This window comes from Poecilia formosa, unplaced genomic scaffold (assembly GCF_000485575.1).
Source record: "Poecilia formosa unplaced genomic scaffold, Poecilia_formosa-5.1.2 Scaffold2, whole genome shotgun sequence".
Lineage (NCBI taxonomy): Eukaryota > Metazoa > Chordata > Actinopteri > Cyprinodontiformes > Poeciliidae > Poecilia > Poecilia formosa.
In genome coordinates this window covers 1,560,873-1,581,928 of record NW_006799941.1, presented here as the reverse complement: position 1 = coordinate 1,581,928, position 21,056 = coordinate 1,560,873, and the positions used below count along the sequence as shown (strand labels likewise).

At 36.8% G+C, this 21,056-nt stretch overlaps 2 protein-coding genes across 3 annotated transcripts in view; one reads left to right on the top strand and one right to left on the bottom strand.

Moving 5' to 3' along the window:
- The window catches only part of tespa1 (thymocyte expressed, positive selection associated 1), a 12,043-nt gene extending 993 nt beyond the window's left edge, over window positions 1-11,050 (top strand). Inside the window, exons 2-13 of one of the 2 annotated variants that reach the window (XM_007548842.2) lie at window positions 420-584; window positions 2,037-2,226; window positions 2,388-2,430; window positions 3,333-3,373; window positions 3,867-3,920; window positions 4,589-4,628; window positions 4,923-4,964; window positions 5,114-5,209; window positions 5,808-6,016; window positions 6,133-7,223; window positions 8,651-8,735; window positions 10,185-11,050. In XM_007548842.2, coding sequence (XP_007548904.1) covers window positions 2,082-2,226; window positions 2,388-2,430; window positions 3,333-3,373; window positions 3,867-3,920; window positions 4,589-4,628; window positions 4,923-4,964; window positions 5,114-5,209; window positions 5,808-6,016; window positions 6,133-7,223; window positions 8,651-8,735; window positions 10,185-10,276 — 1,938 coding nt within the window. In that variant the 5' untranslated portion in view covers window positions 420-584; window positions 2,037-2,081 and the 3' untranslated portion in view covers window positions 10,277-11,050. The remainder of the gene's footprint in view (window positions 1-419; window positions 585-2,036; window positions 2,227-2,387; window positions 2,431-3,332; window positions 3,374-3,866; window positions 3,921-4,588; window positions 4,629-4,922; window positions 4,965-5,113; window positions 5,210-5,807; window positions 6,017-6,132; window positions 7,224-8,650; window positions 8,736-10,184) is intronic. The other variant, XM_007548834.2, reaches the window with a different exon arrangement.
- Window positions 11,051-13,474: 2,424 nt separating this feature from the next.
- Window positions 13,475-19,986, bottom strand: tarbp2 (TAR (HIV) RNA binding protein 2). Its single transcript, XM_007548821.2, has 7 exons — window positions 19,735-19,986; window positions 17,189-17,503; window positions 16,971-17,040; window positions 15,911-16,028; window positions 15,652-15,779; window positions 15,274-15,469; window positions 13,475-14,049 (listed from the first exon to the last, which is right to left on the bottom strand). Exons 1-7 carry the CDS (start codon window positions 19,785-19,787, stop codon window positions 13,892-13,894), a joined length of 1,038 nt encoding a protein of 345 aa, XP_007548883.1. The 5' UTR covers window positions 19,788-19,986; the 3' UTR covers window positions 13,475-13,891.
- Between the last annotated feature and the right edge of the window lie 1,070 nt (window positions 19,987-21,056).

The following is a 21,056-nucleotide window of genomic DNA, read 5'->3' as shown; positions in this document are numbered from 1 at the left end:
ATATATATTAATAGGGGCATACCACTGTACAATCTTTTAACAGATCTATTTTTTTCTGAAATCTTACAACACAACATCCATATTCAAACACTGTGGAAGAGGATTTCAGTTGTGTGGGCTGCCAAGTCATGCCACATTTCCGCTAAAAAGGCGGGGAAGCTTTAGAAAAATGCAAAAACCAAGCTAAATCAAACACAAAAGACAGTTTTTTATTATTTCTCCTGGCAAGCTTAACTTTTGTTAAGAAAGTTTATATATTTAAACACATTTTTAAAAAAGTAATGGAATAAACTTACTCCAACGCTTCCTTAATTTTATCATTTGCATTTGGAAACTTAAGACATTAAGTGTTATTTTGCAAGCTCTATCTGTCTCCATTCTTGCTAGACTCCAGGTTTTAACTTCTCAGCATTTTCCAGTTCTTCTGGTCAGATTTTCCAACTCGCAACAGTTTTCAGATGACTCCACTGACCGGAACAGCAGGAAATTGGCAGGAGAACAAATATACACTGTGTGTCAGAGAAGCCACAGTAACATAATCTGCACTGAACATCACCTGCTAATGTTCTCCCAGACTTGCAAAAGTGAGCTCAAAAGATGCCACAATTACAGGATCTAATCGCTTTCATCTAAAACTGAAAAGCAAGACATATGCTGGTACTTTTGGAAACACAATAAAGCTTACTGATTATTACAATTATGAAAAGTAATCTTGCTTGTGTCTCACTAGTAAGACACAAGCAAAGATATAGAATAAACAACATTAGGTACTTTCTGCACAGAATAAAAATGCTTTTCTTTGTCAGCCTCGTCATATTTGAGAAAGAATAATGAGCTGATATTTGATTAGGCTATCAGTTCAGGCATTTGGCCTGCAGTCTACTGTAGCTTTAAAGCAAAATTATCTTAATAAGATTTACACACTGTGATCCTTTTGTTCAATTGTTTGTGTTTCTCATTACAGATTATATTTCCCAGCTGCTAAATTTGTCTATCTTGTCCATCTCTTGTGAAGCAAAAGCTAGTAGATGGTCAACAGTGACTTAATGCCGTAGAGCCAAGAAAACTCCAGTCTCGTGTTGATGAAATGTCTTCAAACTGGGACAGTGTTAGGTAAAAATGTAGCAGTTTTGTAACCATAACTTGAAACTTTGGATTACTTTGATACTAGTAACTGGCCTATGCCTGTCAGCTCTGGAAAACTCATAACTACTCACCCGTTAAAGGACCTCATGGTTGAACCATTACACCATTACTAGCATTTCTTTCAGCTCTTATGTCCTCATGTTCTTTTCTTCCCCCAAACACAGCTGTTGCATGGACCTTTCTGAGCACAGAACATGTCTGCTCTCTTTGTTTTCGAGATTCTCTCGTCCCTTGAAACTTGAGAGTGGCATTATTTACCTTCTTCACTCCCAAATATAATTCCAAATGTAAGTTCTAGGTACAGAGTTGGACAGTTTTTAATAATAAAGTTTGTCTTAGTTGCTACAGAATCTTTGTTGCCAAAAATTCTCGTGCAGCTGTGACTTCATGTCTTGAAGACTTCATTTGCTCTTTAGATGGTGAAAGACACATTTTTGGTAAATTTGATATGTAAAATTCTTTTTGAATCTATGATTTTTTTTCTGAGTTGGAGCAATGAGGTGAGCTACAATCAGTCCATACTTGGAAATACTAAACATATGGTGGATTCTTGTTTTATGCTCAATTTTGTCATTCTAAGCAGTTCTTAGCAGTTAAGATGAACTGTATCCTCAAAAAAAACAAAAAAAACAAAAACCTGTTTTGTCTGTATTTGATCTGCACTTTGGCTTTGACTATAAAGATTCAAACAAATGAACATGTCACACATTGAAACATGTTTTGACAATCTTCTCAGCTTTTCTGGGAATGTGTTTGCTCATACAGAAAAATGAAAACAGATTCTCAAATATCTTTTGGAAATAGTCTTAAAATATCTTGAAAATGTCATCAGGCTCAAAAATCAAACAACAATAAAAATCTTGAATTACATTTAATTTCTTTTGTTTCAGAGCTTTGAACCCGTCATGCCCTGCAGCCATTTATGAATTGAAGTGATGGATAGGTCATCGTCCACCGTCAGGCGGCGAGCCTGGATCAACAGCAGCCGGCAATGGCCGACAGTGGAGGACCTGGAGGGTCCGCTGTGTAACCTCGCATCCTCGGCCTCCATAGCAGATGACGATGATGTCTTTTCTGATGGTGAGGGCAAACACGACTCTTTAAGTACTTTACCCACTGTATTTAATTTGATCAGAGTTTAACTTTTCTAGACGGAAAAACAAGTTAGTTCACTGTGATCAGAGCTGTCAATGAGGAACATGTTTACTTCATAAGAGTACTCATATGTGTCATTTTCACAGCCAGCTTCAATGGAAAGATTGAGAACTGGCTCCTTGGTTGTGGGTGAGTTAACCTGTTTTTGTTTTTTTGTTTTTTTAATAAGTTCATAACTGCTGACTTTCACATTTTCCAGCTGGTAAGATGTATATCAATGGAAACTACAGCAGACAACAGAGTGCAGCGAGAGTGGAAACTCTCTCTGAAGTCAGGTGGTGCAGCAAGGTGATGTTGTGAGGTTACCACAGAAGTTTTTTTCTGCTGCAGTAGCCTGAGGTGCTGCATTCTTATAGTTCCACTGGAAAAAGAGAAAAAGAAAAATAAGCTTTCAATCAACCACAAACTGAAATTGCTGAGGTGACCTTCTTTTGAGTTAGATTCTTTTTTTTTTTTTTTTTCCTTTTTAGCTGTTTCACCAGGGGTGTCATGATTTAAAAGGTGTAAAAGTTCCCAGTACAAAAATAACTCATGAGTAAAGCTTCAGCTCTTTGACACATCTGAAATTACCTTGAGGTATAGGAAATAACAGTTTCTTCCTTTTTTTTGTTTTATGAAACAGATTGTAGAAACAAGAAACAATACTTTATGGTTTAGTGTCAGTCACTGAGAGAGAAGCACTTGTGGAATGCAGAAACACCCCAGAGGACAGTAAATCACCATCTAAATGGGCTTTTACTACCCTGCTGAGAGCATTTAGAGGAATGGCTGGTGCCTGAATGTATTCTCAGAAGTGAAAATGAAAATGAGTAGATTTGCTTGGCGTTAACCTGAATGTTAATATTTCTCTACAAGAGGAAGTTGCAAGACTTCAGCAGAATGCTGATTATGAAGGGTGGAACAAACTTTCACTGTGACCTTGCCTGCTATCCTTTTTCCTGCATCTATGAAACCAGAGATGCAAACGCAGCACCATGTTTGATAGAAGCATGCAAATGACTTGATTGTGTTTGGGCGTCTGTGTCTTGCAGATCTGATGTCCGCTTGGAGAACAGCAGGCAGCTAAGTTTCGGTGAGACACACACACACACCCTACCATGAACACCTTACCATTAGGGTGCTTGAGAAAATGTTGAAAAAAGAGCAGGATCAATTCAAATGTATGGCGTTCAGTACAACGCTTCATATTTCTTATTTTCATGTGGGGATTTTACCTAGAAACACCTTTAGCTTCCGCAATTAAAAATGTTGTATAATGAAATCAAAGCTCTATTACTTGATAATATCCAGAAAAAGTTTGGTTAGATGTCTGCTGATTTTCCTTATTCATCATATTGAGGGAATTGCATCTCTAACTGGGTTATTTAGCGTTTTCTGTATCATGCTTATTGCGATAAGCTAAAATCTGTTTCAACTGGTGAGGTTGAAATAAATAAATAATTGCAAAAGCTTTAAATATGTGAGTTTAAAAATCTTAATTTAACGTCTGCATAATTTGCACAGTGTCTAATTTAAAATGTAACATGTTTAAAGTGTAACATTTCCATATCTGATTGCTTTTTAAGAGTCTGCACTGCAAGCCAACACCTTTTGTGACGACCTGAGCCTTGGAGCTGATGGTATGATCAGACATGAACTCAAACACGCAAACACTCACGCCACAAAATGGTTTCTATGTCCTCAAAGGGCAATATTCATGACGATCTCTATTTAATTTGATTATCTGAAATATGGCTTCAACCTAAATTTGCACACACAGACAAGTAAGGGGAAGTAATGAGTCGGCAAAAGTTTTAAATAAGCAAATCGGGTATTGTTTGGTTATGGTTATTTTTAAACTCCGCTCCTGGATCAGTAGGCAGGACTTTTCACATGTGAAAAAGAAAAGCTTGTCTCAAGTATTTTTTTTACCTCCTTATCTTGTTGGAATATTTCGTGTCGTTGCAATCTAGGTATTATGCAATGATCATTTCAGAGAGATAATTTAACATTTACGCTAAACTAGAACCAAGCCGCAAAGATAAGCAGTGAAGTTGCCGCATTTTTGTAGATTGTAAAAATAAAAAACAGCTGCAGTTCTCGACTGGATGGAAAACAACCCAGAAAACGAATGGATATCCAAGCAACATTTAAATCTTAAAATGAAGTAATAAAATAGATGTTTTCTCTTCAGATTCATTCTGTTAAATTCATATTACAGATGCTAAATTGCTAATTTCTTTATTGTCACATAAAGTAGTTCTTACTGTCATCAGCAATAATTAATGCTTCATATTTTTTTCCTCAGCCTCAGTTATAAACTTTGGAGGAACTACAACTAACTGTCGGTAAGTAGAAACTTTCCACTGGTTCAACTGTTTTCTACACATCTCGCATAACTAATATAGTTTTTTTATTTTTGAAAAATAATTAAAGTCCTGGTAAAAATACATGTTTCACACATTCACACCCTGAAGCTATTTCTTTGCTGTAGCTTACCTGGAAGTTACTGTAAAATTTCTGGAAATGTTGTACCAAAACTATTTGAATTTCTGAATTTGCAAAACATTTCTCGAGAAACTTTGCTGAACTATTTTTCTTTTTTTTCTTTTTATTTATTGTTCTCCATAATGCCTGTCCAGAAATCGTTCCTTCACAAAACAGCTCAGCAGGGTCAGCAGCAGGTTTGTTGTTTACTTGCATCTCAAACTCAAAATCAAACTTTTTTTTGGCATTTCTCCCCCTGGAAAGGAGTGAGTGAGTTGCTTGATATCTGACCACTTTAAAAAGTTTTAGGTATTGTAACATTTCACATGCTTTTTTTTTTTTTTAGTACTCCTCTCCAGAAACTATGCCCACCGTCACTCAACCTGGGCCACAGCATGGCCTCCAGCTGCCTTTCCTCCTCCACTTGGAAAACAGTGTCAAGGTGAGGTTTGGAAATTGGTTTAATCCATACATTTTATGTAGTAACCATATTAATACAGCTAAGGTTTTTGCTAAAGAAGCAGATTGTTCAGTATCTTAACTGTATCACACCTTTTATTTGTGGAACTTATTCTGTCACTCTTTTTCCTGCCACTTAACTTTTACAGTCAAAGTTAATTTTATTTCTATAACACATTGAAACAAAACCGTTTAAGTAGAAAGTCACCAGTAACTTAAACAGAAAGTTGTATAGCACAACAAAACAATGAGAGATGTTCAAATAACATAAACGGCAAACATAATATAGTCAGTATAGTAATTCTCAGCTATAGCTTAAAATCTGAGAATAGAATTTTTTTTTAAACAGCTTTGCATAGTGAATTGGAAAATGATCACGTCAGCACTTCTCCCTCTAATTGTGAGGATCAGAACATCACTTTTTGTGGTCCTATATAGTTTTATAATTTTCTGAGAGCCATAAATGCACACATCTGTGTGTAAAGCATGTATGAGCTTCACTTTTAAAATGCATTTATTTCTGAAATAAATTGTTTGATATGAAATAATTGAGATGCGCCTGAACGTATGTCTTCTTTCAGTGTGTCAGAGGTTCTGCAGATATGTTCAGAGGATGCAGAGGAGACTCTGTACGAACTGGGTTTTGGCTGCGAAGAACCGCAGGTCACCGTTCGCATCCCTCCTCGATTCTTCACCTTCCCCTCTCAGGCTCAAGGCATCAACTTCCGCCTCTTCCTGGACGCCCAGATCCGGCGAATAAGAGAGGAGGACCCCAGCCTTTCACTTGCCAGTATGGATTCGTTACATCTCTCTATCTATATGTCAGTGGAGTGGTCTTGCATTGCTAGAAGTGTGAAGAAGCAAAGTGGTTTGCATCTGTTTATTTGCATTCTATTCTTCTTACAGGTCGTTTCAGACAAGTGCAAGTGCTTACAGCCATGGCCAATGCTTTCTATTCCCTCTACTCCCACGTGTCCCGCACTCCTCTCCAGAAGCTGGCCACGCCAGAGTTCAGCTTCTCCTCTCCTGTGGAGAGGATTGAACGGTTTAGGACCAGTGTTCGCAGCGAGCCTCGCTCTCCTGTGGAGAGGCTGAAGGACACTGTAAACAAAATGTGCCTCTACACCGGCTCTCCTCGCGGGTCGGACTCCACCTCTCCACAGCCCTCACCCAGAAAGAGATCCAGCCTTCCTGACGTGGTGGATGTAATGCTGAAATTCAAGACCGGGAGTGCCAAGAAGCTGGATTTGGGGGAACATGACAGGTGTGGATCTTGTGAGGATTTTAGGCTGCTATCAGATGGTGGAGATATAGCGCAAGTGAAGCAGACTGTAGAGGACACAGACATTTGCAAGGAGGAGACGCCTAACAACGAAGAGGCAGATAATGCTGATAATGTCAGACAAGAATATTGTGAAAGAACATCTCTAGAGTCATCTTTGTCAAGAGAAACCGTGATAGAAACAGAAACTCTGCTAGCCACAAATCGGTCAGAGCTGGACTCATGTTTGACACAAAGGGACACAAGGACTCCTGCCGCCAAAGTTTCATATGATCTAATCTGCCCTCCAATAGTGGAGCGTGTACATCAGGCTTCTTTCTGTTGTCAAAACCAAAACCGCTTCCTTCATATCTCTGGGACAGAAAGTAGAGACAGACTAAGCTCTCCAGTGCAAACCCCTACCTCTGAGCCTAATGAAGACTTACACTCTGAATCTAATAGAAAGAGCCTACAGGTGGATGGATCTGGATCACCTCTGGTTCTCGAGCCTAGAGACAGCAACGCTCACTGCTGCATCACGGTGACGGGCTTTGAAGACGAGGACGCGTCGTCGTCCTCCATGAACTCCTGCCATGCTTCACCTGGCTTATCCAAGCGGACTCCTGCAGAGCTGTGTAATGAGGGAGAGGGACAGTACCTGAACCCGTTAACCCATCCAGGCCTGGGCAAATTCTCCAGCAATCGTCAGCAGGTCAACTCATTTGAGCTGGAGGAGGTACAGAAGCTTTTAATGGTTTAAAAATCTAACATACGATTTGATGATGAATCTAAACTGCACTTAGGAAGTTTCAATCAGTCTTAACTCAGTGAGTGAGACAAATTAATTACACAATCATCAGTCAATCAATAACTAAGTAAACTATAATTATTATCAGGGGTGAAAGATTTTTGGCATGACAAATGGAAATTTCCTCCTGAACTTCATGCTTATATTTAGTTTTGGCCACTCGCTCGTGTTCCATTGCTGTTTTGTGAGGAGCTATTTTAAACTGCTTCGTTGTTGTTGTTGTACAACATTTTTTTGCATCATTTTCTTTTGAAGTCATTTTGGTTTATTTGCAATTCAGGCATGGAACATGGAGGCCCATAGGAGCAAAACATAAAAATTTAAAAAAAGGAAAATATAATGTGCTTGTAGGAAAACTATAAAAAAAAACTGCATGGGAACTAACTGAAGAAGATACTTAATAATTAATAACTAATTTGAACTTAATTAAAACAGTTGTGAAAAAGACTTTGGATCAATTCACCTCTTTGTCACGTCCTACTTCCATTTTTGTGCTTATCTTAATTTTATCCAATTTTGTTTTACTCTGATAAACATGTCTATGACATATCAACTAATTTCTTTGCAATAAGTATTTTCATTTATTATTTGAGAAAAAAAAATAATGCAACGCTTTTCTAAAATATGACAGATTGTGACACTTGATCAAAGCAAAGTTACTTTGAGCAACCTCCTGTTGGCAGAAAGTATTTCAAAGAGTCACATAGTATTTAAATATAAAAAAAATACTTCGAATCCCTAGTTGCTAAAGTGAGCACATGATGTCCAGAGGGACATGGCTCCAAAGATAGAAAGGTACAAAATAGCCAAAGGGAGAAATACCAGCAACCCATAACAAATAAGCCTGAATCTATTTATTAGCATAGTCACCCCTCAGGGAAACCACAGTTTTACTGAAAATGTTACAATGATTTAAAATCTACATTTTAAGCAATTTAGTAATGTTTCATTTCAGATAAAACATTACTAGTTTGTAATTTGTAGTTGGAAAAATCAAAGTAATTTATGTTTGTGGATTTATCAGTATTTTTTCTTTTGAAACTATCTAGTGTTTTCTACAAGGATATTTGATTTTGAAAATATATGTTCTGCAATGCTTATGTTGTTTTGCACATCTGGGCCAGTATGTTGGGATACTAGCAAAACCTGAACACCAACAGACTAAGACGACAAAAAGAAAAGTCAAATGAAGTTTTGAGTCAGTAAATAAGCTTCAGTTTAGCTTAGCTAAAAGCTAAACTGAAGCTCTTAAATAAGCTAAACCAAAAACTCTTGGTTTGTAGTTCCTCACATTTCTTTCCTTGGTAGAACAAAGTGTATCTTGGTTAAATATTTTTAATTTGCTCTCCTCTTAGGTGCATAGCGCAGGAGAGGAAGATTTTGGACAACCAGAAGCGAGTACCGTCACTTCGTCACTCTCTAGAAAACATTCACGCAAAGGTGACAAATGCTCATATTTATTTGTGTGACTTTTTGCATAAAGACTTTATATGAACCAAAGTTTCTTTGTTCACACTGAAGGGGATTATTTTTTAGTCCACAAACAACAGGGTGCCTATACATATAAGTGGGTGAGGAGAAGGATGTCATCAGCTCACACGTGTTAAACGAGTTTGCATGTTTTATTTCTATGCTTCTTCTTTCTCAGTGATAGAAAGCAACACTTCATTTATGGCTCACTTTAGGGTGTCATATAGTCATTAGCAGCGGTCAGCTAATAGATTCTGACAACTTGTGTAAAAGCAGCTGTGTGACTGGAAAAGTATTCTCATCCCTTAAACTTTTTTTGTCAAATTGCAGCCACAAACTTTAACATAGGGTTAGGGTAATTTTATGTTTTAGGGAAATAAAAACTGCATAATTGTAAAGTGGAAAGAAACTAATCCAGGGCTATAGGTTGATACCCCTCAATAACATCCTGCATAATCAATTTACTTCAGGGGTCACTTGATTAAAAGTCTGCAATCAGATTTATTCTGATTTTAATCTCAGAATAAATTCACTTGTTCTAAGTAGAGTCAACTATTAATTGAGGACAGCACTAATCCAGCCTCTTCAGAAGTGAGTCAAGAAAGAAAGGCCAAAAAAATCCTGCAATTTACCAGAAACTAGGGATCACAACTAACGTAAAGGTTAGTTCTTTGGTCAGATGCATCCAAAATGCTATGTGAGGTGGAAAACTACTGTACATCACCATGAAATGCTACTAACAAAGGAATATCATGCTGTGGGGAGAAGAGAACTTGGTCAGAGTTGATAGGAAGTTGAATAAATAGAGAGTAATACTGCAAAATATTTGAGACTGGGTTGCAGATTCATCTTTGGTAGGATAGTAACCATCAAAAACAGCCAAAACCATCATGAAATTGATCAAATAACAGGTCAGAACAGCAGAGTCAAAGTCTAAAGATCAAATCAGTGGCAGGTTTTAATAACTGAGACTCACAGACTGTCTCCATCTATTCCAACTAAGCTTCAGCTAATTTGCAGGGAAACGTATAAAAAAACTTCCATCTCTACATGTGCAAAGTTTGTGGAAAGCCTTGCAGCTGTACTTGCTGAAAAAAGTGTTGCCTCAGGGGGCTGAATATAAATACATGCCACACTATTAAGATAAAAAACAAACAGTTGTCATTTTCCTTTTTACTACCCACTACTTGGTTTATCACATAAGATTCCAATACACGTTCAAGGGGAGTGAATACTTTTTCAAGGTACTGAGCATGATGAGTGACACATGCATATTCAGGTCAATGAGCAGGTGTCTTCAAGGAGAAAACGATGCATTTTCTGTGCCAAATTCAGGTTAGACTGCAGCTGCTAAACTGTCTATAGTTCGCAGAACTTGGAGAAGAGCTGAATGTGTTGTTTTTTTTCCTGCTTGTGTAGGTGAAGTGGTGCGGGGCGACAGCGTGCAGTCGGACAGCAGTGGCTACGCAGACGAAGAAGTCAGCCCCTCGTTAGACAGACACGGCAGGTGACGGAGAGAAAAAGGCAGGACTAAAACGTACCACAAGATCTGGAAACCTTTTCCAGTTGGAAAGCAGATCGCCACATTGACTTTGCTTGAACTCTTAAAATGTGAATGTTTCAGAGGCTACAGACAAAAAAGAAAACGTGCAAAACATGATTATGTGAAACAGAACTGTGTAAACGAGCAAAGACTTAGACAGTGAAGTGTAACGGAATGGTACTTTAATTAGGGTAAAAACAACTTCAATTCTTACAAAAAATGTTTTATCGGGGAAAAAAAAAAGAAGAAACATTGACGTCCAGTAGAGATCGTATTTAATTTCATTTTTATAATGTATAAAAGTGCCAGCAAAGAGAGATGGTGAGTTTCAACTGCAGTTGAATAAAACCAGCTCATAACTTCCTCCTTTAATGATCAAAAAAACAGTTTGCATATCTGCCTTTTCTGAGAAGGGTTACAACCCACAGAAATGTCTCACATGCATTTTGTAGGCAAACACATGAAACAGAAGATAGCTAAAACTATTTGTCAATACATACTGTAGAAGAGGGAGGGATTTCTTAGTAGTGGAGAAAGCTTTTACACAGAGACACAACAGTTTCTGATAATCACAAATCAAGTCAAAGTTTAAGAAGAGCTGAACAAAACACAAGTCAGTGATGGTCATTACATTAACAATGCTTTAGAGGTAACGCTATAATTTATGTGCTGGGTCTGTGAGAAAGAGTGGATGTATTTTGTTACAATTACAGCAGCTCTCACCTGACACACCCTGTAAAAACAAGACCCTAATAAATTGTTGTAAAACCTTCCTGTACAACTTTGATTTTCCTTTAGACCTACTCCTGACCGATACCTTCAAACAATGATTGTTTAATCCTTTGGAACCTGTAGCATTGGCTGAAAGTTAGTAATAAGTAATGTCAAAAATGTCTTTCTGGGATGTAGAACTTTATGAAAGGATTATTATAATTGGTGGAATACTGAATCAAAAGGTGCTTTAAATGGGTATTCACTTAGGTATTTACATTTTCCTCTAATAATGTTTTGCTTGAATTGAAACTAAAATAATTTATGATTGTTTATTTTCTTTTTTTTTTACATAAAAACCTGTTTGTTTTTTTTAAACAAGGATGTGTTCACAGTTGAGTCATTGTATAATAAGTCTTTAATTCAAGAGTAGGTGTACTTCAGAACAGCTGTGGACACATAAAGCTTCTAATTCACAAACTATTAATAGGAACATGAGAAGTTCATACTTCTGAAACTTGTCAAGAAAAACAGATTTGCAGCTGGTAAGAAGGTGTAAAAAGCCTTAAAGTAAATTCATCTTTAAATTAGGGATTTGTTTCGCCTCCATTACCATCCTCCTCTACCAGCATAAACCTGCTAATTATAACTTTCACTGTAAATATAGCCAGGTCTAGGTTTTATTGTTATTCTCATATTTATAGAGATCAAAACGGATTTGTCCATCTTTAAGGGCATGTGCTATTGGTTTTTCCATTTTGAAGAGTGGCTTATAGAAATGTCACATTTTGTACCCCAGAAAAAAAGGACATCATGGATTACTAAACATTTATATTAAACTGTTTAGTAGAGGTGTGCCGATCGATCGGCCACCGATCATAATCGGCCGATTTCCGTGAAAAAGTGTATGATCGGTGATCGTCGATCAAGGTCTCTTGTTGCCGATCACCTGTATCTCATTTGCAGCCTGCGTGTGCAGCCGATCTCCTCTTTCCTTCACACTGCGCAAGCGCGCAGCAGTAAATCCTAAGCAATGTGGTGTGGAACTATAACGCTCTGAGAGTGAACGAGGAAATTTGCGTGTTGCGGTGGAAAATTACCTCGGGGGTGAAGCACGTCACAATGCATCAACACAACGAATCTAACGCGACATTTATAAAACAAAACAAAACAACACTTGACGGAGTTTTACTACATCGAGGCTCAACGCACTCACCCGAATTAGCATCATGGTCTGAAAGCTAACCAAATAACCTGAAAAATAATTTAAGTCTTCGAGCTGGCGGTGTAAGATGCTGGTTCTGTTCTCGTTGTTGAACCGCCGCTACGCGCTACTGGTAGTGATATTTCACAGACGTTTCTGCTCCATCTGCAGTGAACTCTCACACCGAACCTCTGCTTAAAGCTGGAGAACGTAACTTAAAAAAAAAAGAAACAATTTTAGATATGTGTTAAAGCTTTCGCTGTCCTAACACAAGACAGATAATCTCTGAAAAAATAATCGATCTCCTCTGCCTCCTCCTGTGTTCTGCAGAATTACTCCGCTCGGTCAGAAACAACCAATCAGAACCAGCATTAATCAGCTAGCTAGGCTATCAGGAAGGATTGTTTATTTTGATGCAACCTGCGTTTGACTTTGAGTGAATGTTTCCTTTTTTACTTATTCGATATAGGCAGCTTTATTTGACTCATGTATAATTTATGGTACTGAGACTATTAAACATTATTTTACTGATTGCAGGTTTTTCAGTTGTCCTTTGACTGAATATCTGGTGTATTATACCTACAAGTATTTTGCATGTTTTATGCCTAAATTAGGTGAATTTATTGCCAGATCATTTTTTAATTTTGTCAGATCTCATAGTAGCATTTATACCTAAAGCAAAAAGTTAACAGTCAATCCAGGTGATCGGCAGAGGTCGGCCTCATTGGTGATCAGTATCGGAATCGGCAGCAGCAAACCTGATCGGAGCGTCCCTACTGTTTAGTAATCCATTATTATTAATTTCTGTATAAATAACAATACAACGATTATTTCATATTTATAGTGATGTTGCTGCAAATGATTTATTTTCCAAATACTTTTTTTCCCACTCACTGATTAAAATAACATGAAAGCTGGATTTAAAAAAAAAAAAAAAGTTTTTAAAAATGCAGTGATGACTACGTTTTAAGGCTTTTAACACAGCTTCACCAATAGTGCCAATAAATGTTTAGAGTTTTTTTTTTTTACAGTTTTCAGTCTTGAATATGTAGAAAATGACAGCAACAAACAGTCACTTGAGTCTTATTTTTTTAAGACTCGTGGAAGCTCATTTTTAAGGGATAGCAGCTAACATAATTCAATTTCTCGACAGAGTGGGAGTTTCTTTCACATATCCATTCACATGGATTTCATTCTGGGACTAATAAATAGTTAACTCTATATCTAGCTAGTCAAATAACCTAAAACAAATTATATTTTGCTGCAAAACATTGCCTACTCTGATACAGCAACATTTAAAGTTTCTGAGATATATGTATTTATTGGTCATATTTAGGAAAATATATTGGATTACATGAAGTCAAAAGTTTAAAAAAGGGGAAAAGTTTTTTTTTAAAACAATTTATGACAAAATTGTACATAATATGTTTAGAAATTTTAGACAGCAATATGAATAGTGGCACTATTAATCAATAAAAAAATAAAAACAATGACTCCATGTGTAAATATCAGGGCAGAAAAAGTCTCTCATTGTCAAATCTGAGGTTTCCTTGTTTTTGTTTTCTAAATATGTCACAAAAATACCTCCTTCGTCCAAAGAGGAGATGTTTGATGGCATATTGTGTACTGGTGAGGTCGAGTCTGTGGCTAGGAAACGGAGAAGGCGTGTCATTTCCCTCCTGCCATAATTTTCAGGTACTGCAGTGCGTTGTGAGCCGCGTTGGCTCGAGCAGCGTCTACGTTCTGAGCGAAGCCATGGCACACTGTGATTGGCTGCGTTGACAGCTCCACCAAACACTGACAGAGGCCGCTGAGGCTGCGCTCCTCTGAAAACAGAAACACAGGACAGGAACACATTATTACTGCTTCTTTTCTGTTCTGGCTAACTAACTGTTGTTATTTTCCATTAGACAGTCTGAGCGGATACATTTGCAAACAGAACTAGGTTACAACCTTCGTCCCACTGTTGCATCAGATATAGGCGTTTGCATAATATCACTTAAAATAGAAAGTATTTTGCATTGATTTTCATAGTTTTCAGTCAAAGCAATCAGGATAGCTACAGGAAAGAGGACAAACTTTTTAAAGATAAATAGAAACCTAATGTGTTTTATGGGTTCTGCAGGAAACAAAACCAAAAGCCTTTGGAGTCATAATATAATATAAGTCAATATCCACCTGTTCAATTTTGCCCTAAATTATTATTATTTTCTTGTAATATGCTTTGCACATCTGGAGACTGATACTTTTGCCCTTTCTTTGTGACAAGACGTCAGAATTGTTGTTCCTTGTTTTGCAACAAATTCTCAACTGGATTTTGGTTTGACCTTTGACCAGGCCAATCTAAATCTACGTTTCAGGTCGTTATCACAGTGGAAGGTGAACCTCTCTGCTAGTCTTAAGTATTTTGCACCCTTCGATGGGTTTTCTTCCAGGACATCTGGCAATATTAAACTCCCTAACAACTCTGAGCAGCTTCCTCCACAGCATGATGTTGCAACTAATATGGAATTTCACAATGGAAACTGTGTCTTAGCTTTCCTAACACACATTTCCCCCTACCTGTCATCATAGGTGGACAGAAAGTCTTTGTATGTTTGCAGTTGTGCAAAACTCTTTCCATTTTCAGATGATGGATTGAACAGGATGTTGTTTTATATCCCGAGTCTGCTTTAAACCTATCTAGAACTTAATCCCGAATATGTTTTAGTCGTCTTCATGTTGCCGTTTGTTCTCAAATAAACTCCTAAGGACTTCACAGAACAGCTGTATTTATCCTTAGATAAAATTAAAGATACAGTTTTCCTTCCATATCACAGCTATGCACTACATGCTGTTAATTTCCCCCCCTAAAAGTTAAATAAAACACATTCAGGTGGTTGTAATGTGGCAAAATGCTCCCCCCAAAATTGAGATGTATAAATATTTTTGCAACAAATTAGTCATAACTCAGGTTCATTAGAAGCTCAGCTGAAGCATATATATGGTGTGGCCAGACTGCAGCAAACTGAAGTGGTATTGGAGCTCTGTCTCAGAGTTCATGAGTTCACCTAGATCAAGGTAGCTGACGTCGAAGCGCTGCTCTGCAGAAAGGTCGCTCAGCAGGGAACAGAAGTTGGAGTCCGAAGGCATGCCCAGAGGGTGGCTGCGGAGCTGCAGGATCTTCTCCCCAGCAGAGTTGCGCAGGGAGTCCCACGTGCAGCTGTAGCCTTTACTTTTACCCGACTCCGCCCTGCTTCCCATGTGCTTTAATTACAGGAAACATAGATTCAACATCAGTTAGCAGACATTAAATTTCCTGACCAAAATACTAATTATACTTGTTACAGTATAGCATTTTCTACCTCAGCAGCCATCTTTTCCTACACTGATGCTTTATCACTTTTTCTGATCTTTATTAATTTTCGTAACGCCTGTTTGAATCTTACAATATTAAATGTGTCCTCCTCTGTTTCTGCGTCATTGCTACTCCTCAGATCCACCGGCACGTTGTGTATCCGTGAAAGCATCTTGGCGGCAGCATTTCTCTTGGCGAGTTTCTTAGATGTGCCGCTTCCTGAGCAGAAAAAAAACAAAAACAGATTAGTCATCCAGTGGGACATAAAATCAAAAAGAAAACACACATTTGCGAGACAGAAGCAAACACATGAAGTATGTATTCTATAAGTCAAACATTTTTAAATGTACCGATTTCTACAAATCTCTCGACTCTGCAGGTCATAGTGAACTCCTTGCGATGAGCTGGACCAGACTCCTGAGTGACTGTGTACTCTGGCAAACGCCATCCTTTCTGCACCACCAACTCCTGACAGAAATTAACACCAAAAATAAAAAAATATAAATACACAAAATGTAACCAAAAGGATGCATCGCAATAAAGTAGAACAAAAGTTAATTTGGTTAATTTAGTTCAGTTATACATTTCAAAAGTTAAACTAGTTTATTATATAGATTCATTACACATGCCGTCTTTTTTTTAGATAGAATATTACATCAAACCAAAACTACCAGGATGCTTACTACTAAAATCTTATGGTCATGTTGTAACTTAACCAATCACAATAATTGAGTTCCTTCACAAGGTCCTTGCTGTTCACAGAGCACTATATTCAAGTACATGACTAGAAAGTTAAGCAGAGGAAAAACGTGTGATAGAAAAACCTGGATTTTACAACAAGGTTTTATTGCAAATGTTTCTGTCCATTGTCTGCTCTTTACCATTTATTTACATTCTAAAATGTTTTAATTTTGTAATAAACAAGTTTCACCAAAATATTACTCGTATAAAGAGCCAGAATGCCTGGCATTAAATACTTAACTGATATTTATTGTAGTTCAAGCAGTTCTTTTCCAAATGCATTTTGTGTGCAGTGATAATAAATTTGTATACATTGTGAAGCCTAGTTCTGCAGTGCAATTTTAATCTTTTTTCCTTTCACTCAACTTTCAATGATTTTGTTTAGATATAACACTCTGGATGAGCAACTTCTTTGACCTTTTGTGACATTCTGCCTGTCAATTCATATGTCTTTCACATGATTTTGTGGATCAAAACATGACACTTTTTTAATGAATAGACATGATGTAACATGTAAATTTTGGGTTTTATTAGGTGCAAACCATAAAAATTTAATTTAATCATCATTATGTGTATAAGAAATCTACATAAGTTACTGATGTAGATTAACTTTACAATGATATTGTCATTTATTGCGATACAACTGTATAGCAGACAAAGATTTGTTACCTGCAGGGCTCCTACAGGGTTACATTCAGACTGCTGGGAACTATTTGAAGTCTTCATCTCTGACTGAGAGCTACACAAAACAAAGAAGGAAACACTCAAACCACACAAACCATTATCTTCCATCTGCTAAACGCTGAGCTGTCACTTAGGTTGGCTTGCAAGTGAAAATATTTACGCTGAATTAACATTTGTCTGCATAAATTACTCAGAAGTCTGACCTGTCTCCATCCACAGACACATCAACTTCAGTAAAACCGTCTTCTCCAAGAGCGACTCCAACTGGGCCTCCGAGGCCTCCCTTGAGCATCTTCAGAGCAGCCTCGGCTGCTTTGTGCTTGGCTGCTTTCTTGCTGGGCCCTTGGCCGGTGCAGCTGATCTCTCCAACAGAGACGCGGAATGTGAAGTTGGGCTGATGGGCCTGTCCCTCGGCCTTCAGCAGGTCGTACACTGGGGTTTTGCCTATCCGCGTTCCATACTCCTGCAGCAGACTGATGGGCGTCTTTCCGGGATTCACAGCCAGCATTTGCTCAATACTACAAACAACAAGAACAAAGAACACATTTTACCCTGCATGATGTCGAGAGTAATGGAAGCACTTTTTGTTTTGATTTTGTTTGTACATAAAAGTCTAAACTACCATCTCGTAAAGTTGCAAATTGATTCCAGCAACAGTCAAGATGAAAAAAAAAAGCTTGTTTTTGATGTTTCTAAAAGAAGCTAGAAAATGCCAGTCAACATGTTGTGCACACATTAAAAATAATAGCACAGTAAGATCTAGCAAATAAAGTTTAATTTTACCATATGCTGCCTTTTACAAGCATTTCTATCTGTTTACATTTAATTAAAAGTAAAGTAAATCTAAGTTCATTGCAAATTAAATCAGCATTCCCTGCACAAATATTCACTCTTCACACTTAGATCCAACAGGCGGATGCAGCATCCTGAAACAATCATTTAAGACAAAATACAGTAGAATAACAAAAAAAAAAAAAAGTCATGCTGTTGTTTCTTGACACAGTTTTGGAACATAATTAAGAAGGAAATTAAGTATTGTTTTACTGAGCTTTCAAAATGGATGCTTATCATAGAAACTATGGTGATAAAGACATTGAGTTGTGGGCAATTTGAAAGACTTAAGGGGATTTAGAGAAAGAAAAACATTCCCAGGATGGTAATAACAATAGAAACAATAGAAGGACATGTTGGAGAAATAAGCTTGTCACAATAAGAACAAATCTGTAAAAATAGCTAAATCCTGAAATTGACAGTAATACAAAAGAACAAGGCCGGTGTGTGTCTTTAAACATACAAGTTTCGTATTATTGTTAAAGAAATATTAATCACTTTCCTAATGTTTCCTTTTAGCGCTCACCTGCATATGTGAGCAAGTATGAATGCACACATAGGTGTGTTTTTGAGAAGAAGCATGAAATTAGTTTTTTTGTACAAGGAGAGGAGATTTTTTTTTTCAATTAATATCTTAGTGATCAAAGTTGATCAGGATTTCCAGAAACTTCTAATTACTATCAATCACCCTTTTGTAAGATACTTGCCACTGGATGAGGACTTAAATTCATCCTGTCAACAGTGAGAAGGATCAGTAAGACAGGCTACTGTTTGTTCCAACAAAAATCTTGGGGTCACCACTAAATGGCTGAGAGCCCAAATTTCAACTGACTCCCTCATTTAAAATAAATAATAAATCACCCTGTTAGAAAAGCACAACTTGTATTTTGAACACTTTCAACTGAAGGCACTTTGAATAGTAAGTGGACTGAACTTATATAGCCCTTCTTCCAATCATTTTTACCACTGAAAGCACTTTACACTAGAGTCACATTCACCCATTCATATACCAATACACAGATTGGTAGGCACATTGACATGTGGAGGAGGAAGCTGGAATTGAACCTACAACTGATAGGTTCAATCACAAGTCTGATCACAAGACAACTACTCTTCCCACAGAGCCACAGTCAGTCACAGTTGAACTGCCTTGCTGCTGAAAAATGCTATATAAATAAAAATATTCTTTTTGACAAAATATGTAGTAAAGGAAATGTGGCCATTCTCACGTAACAATTTTATTTATTTATTTATGGTTTTAAAATGGAAAAAACAGATCTTTTGCAGAGTTTCATATTTATTCTACAGGATGTTGACTTTAGTGGAAAATTATAAAAAAGAAAGCATGTTTCCAACCTGATGACAAGAAAAAGATTTAAATAAATGTTACTGCTACTTTTAATGTCAATGCATTTATTCTATAAAAAAGCTAAAACTAGCCTATATTATCATATATATATATATATATATATATATATATATATATATATATTAAAACAACAGTTGGCTCTTTTATCATTTTTAGCCAAATTATTGAGGAGGTGTAGTGGAAAGTTTGAAGAGCCAATAGAGGCTCCAGAGAAGCAGGTTGTAGACCCCTTTTCAAAAGAATCTAATTAAAGGGGGCGAAATAGAAATGCATGACACATCTTTATGATTTTTGTTCTTTCCACTTCATAATAAAGTGGTACTTTGTGTTTGTTTGTCACATAAAACATGAATGCTTAAATCCAAGATACCGCCTGTTAATTAAGTTAACTTGTAATGAAATAAACAGATCTGTTTAGAAAAACAAACAAACAAACAAACAAACAAACATACATGAAATCAAAATATTCTGAAGATCCTATAATAAAATGATGTCGTTTAACTGTGAGCCTGGATGCTCAACTCTCCCTGCGGCTCTGATCATCCTCACCTGGAGCTCCCGGAGTTTCTCTTCCAGCTCTCCGGTTCTGTCTCGTCGTTCATTACCTATAGCGTGCAGACGGAACCGATCGGTTTCGGATGGCAAATCCCCCCCACCAGAACATACACGAGCTTTCATTAGACGGTATTTATTATTGCCTCCAAGCAGATGATGAGGCTACAACATGATGGAAGGAGGGAAAGGAGAAAAAGAGAACCCCATCTGCTAAGCTTCGGCCCACAAAGATGACGTAGTTCGTGACGCCTTGTGAAAGTCGACTGCTGATTGACCCAAAGGCCTTCGAAGTTGAGGTTGTATTCCAACTTTCCCACCAGATGGTAGGCAAGATATCTACATATGTTGAACAAATAACAACAAAAACAAAAACAGTTGAACATTGTTTAACAAATGTGAACATATGGATTTAAACTGCAGCTTATATAATAGAAACCATCAAAGGTGAGTAACTAGTTACATTTACTCAGTTACATTTAATGGAGTAGCTTTTTTTAAGAAAACGTTCTTTTATGAGAAGTTATACTGATATAACTTCTCTTTTATGAGAAGTTATATCAGTATAACTTCTGATAAATATCAGAAGTTCCAAAGTTCCAATGTTTATAATAATAATAATAATAATAATAATTAATTATTGTATATTTATTATAAAGTATCACTATATTTATTCAAAACCTTTGGCTGTTTACTGTACCAACCACGAGATACTTACCAGAATGAATAACAAATTTGTTTCAACCAAAAACGCACCAGACACAAACAGTTTATGTTAAAGTTATGCTTGCTGTTTTTACACAATCCTTATTGTTTTAATGTTTTTTTCTATCTGCTCAGCAGATATTGTCACTGAAAGTTTATATGCTGCTCTAACATGTGTATTGGTTCCTCAAGGTACCTTTTCCAAATTAAAAATAATTTGGAAAAGCATTTCTTCTGCCTGAATTTGATATTTTATAAACATGTTATTTATTTATTTGCATTTTTTTTATGTAAGGCTTTAAATTTTTGCTTTGATCAAAAAGATACTTAGTACTTCAGAACCTTTTAATTGAGTAAAAATATGTTGAAGTAATGCTACTTGAGTACATTTTTTGTCCATTCCCATATCTAGTAACCATTTTATAACCAGCAGTGTTCCCATCAAAAAATTAAAGCAGTACTACATGCATTTGTGAGGAAAATGTATGTCACATTTACCAGATATTCATACAGTAAAGCTTCTCTATACCTTCATTCCTTTAAAATTTAACATATTTAACATAACCTGTTTCTTGGCTAAAAAGACTTGCTTTGTACAAATTAAGTTAACTTAA

Bases quoted from the DNA above. Each gene is read 5' to 3' on its own strand.
- tarbp2 (XM_007548821.2), bottom strand. From the start codon at position 19,787: ATGAACGACGAGACAGAACCGGAGAGCTGGAAGAGAAACTCCGGGAGC. The intron at 17,041-17,188 runs GTCAGACTTCTG...TGTTTTGTGTAG, and splicing joins GTGTCTGTGGATGGAGACAG to CTCTCAGTCAGAGATGAAGA. The intron at 16,029-16,970 runs GTAACAAATCTT...AATTTCTGTCAG, and splicing joins ACCCTGTAGGAGCCCTGCAG to GAGTTGGTGGTGCAGAAAGG.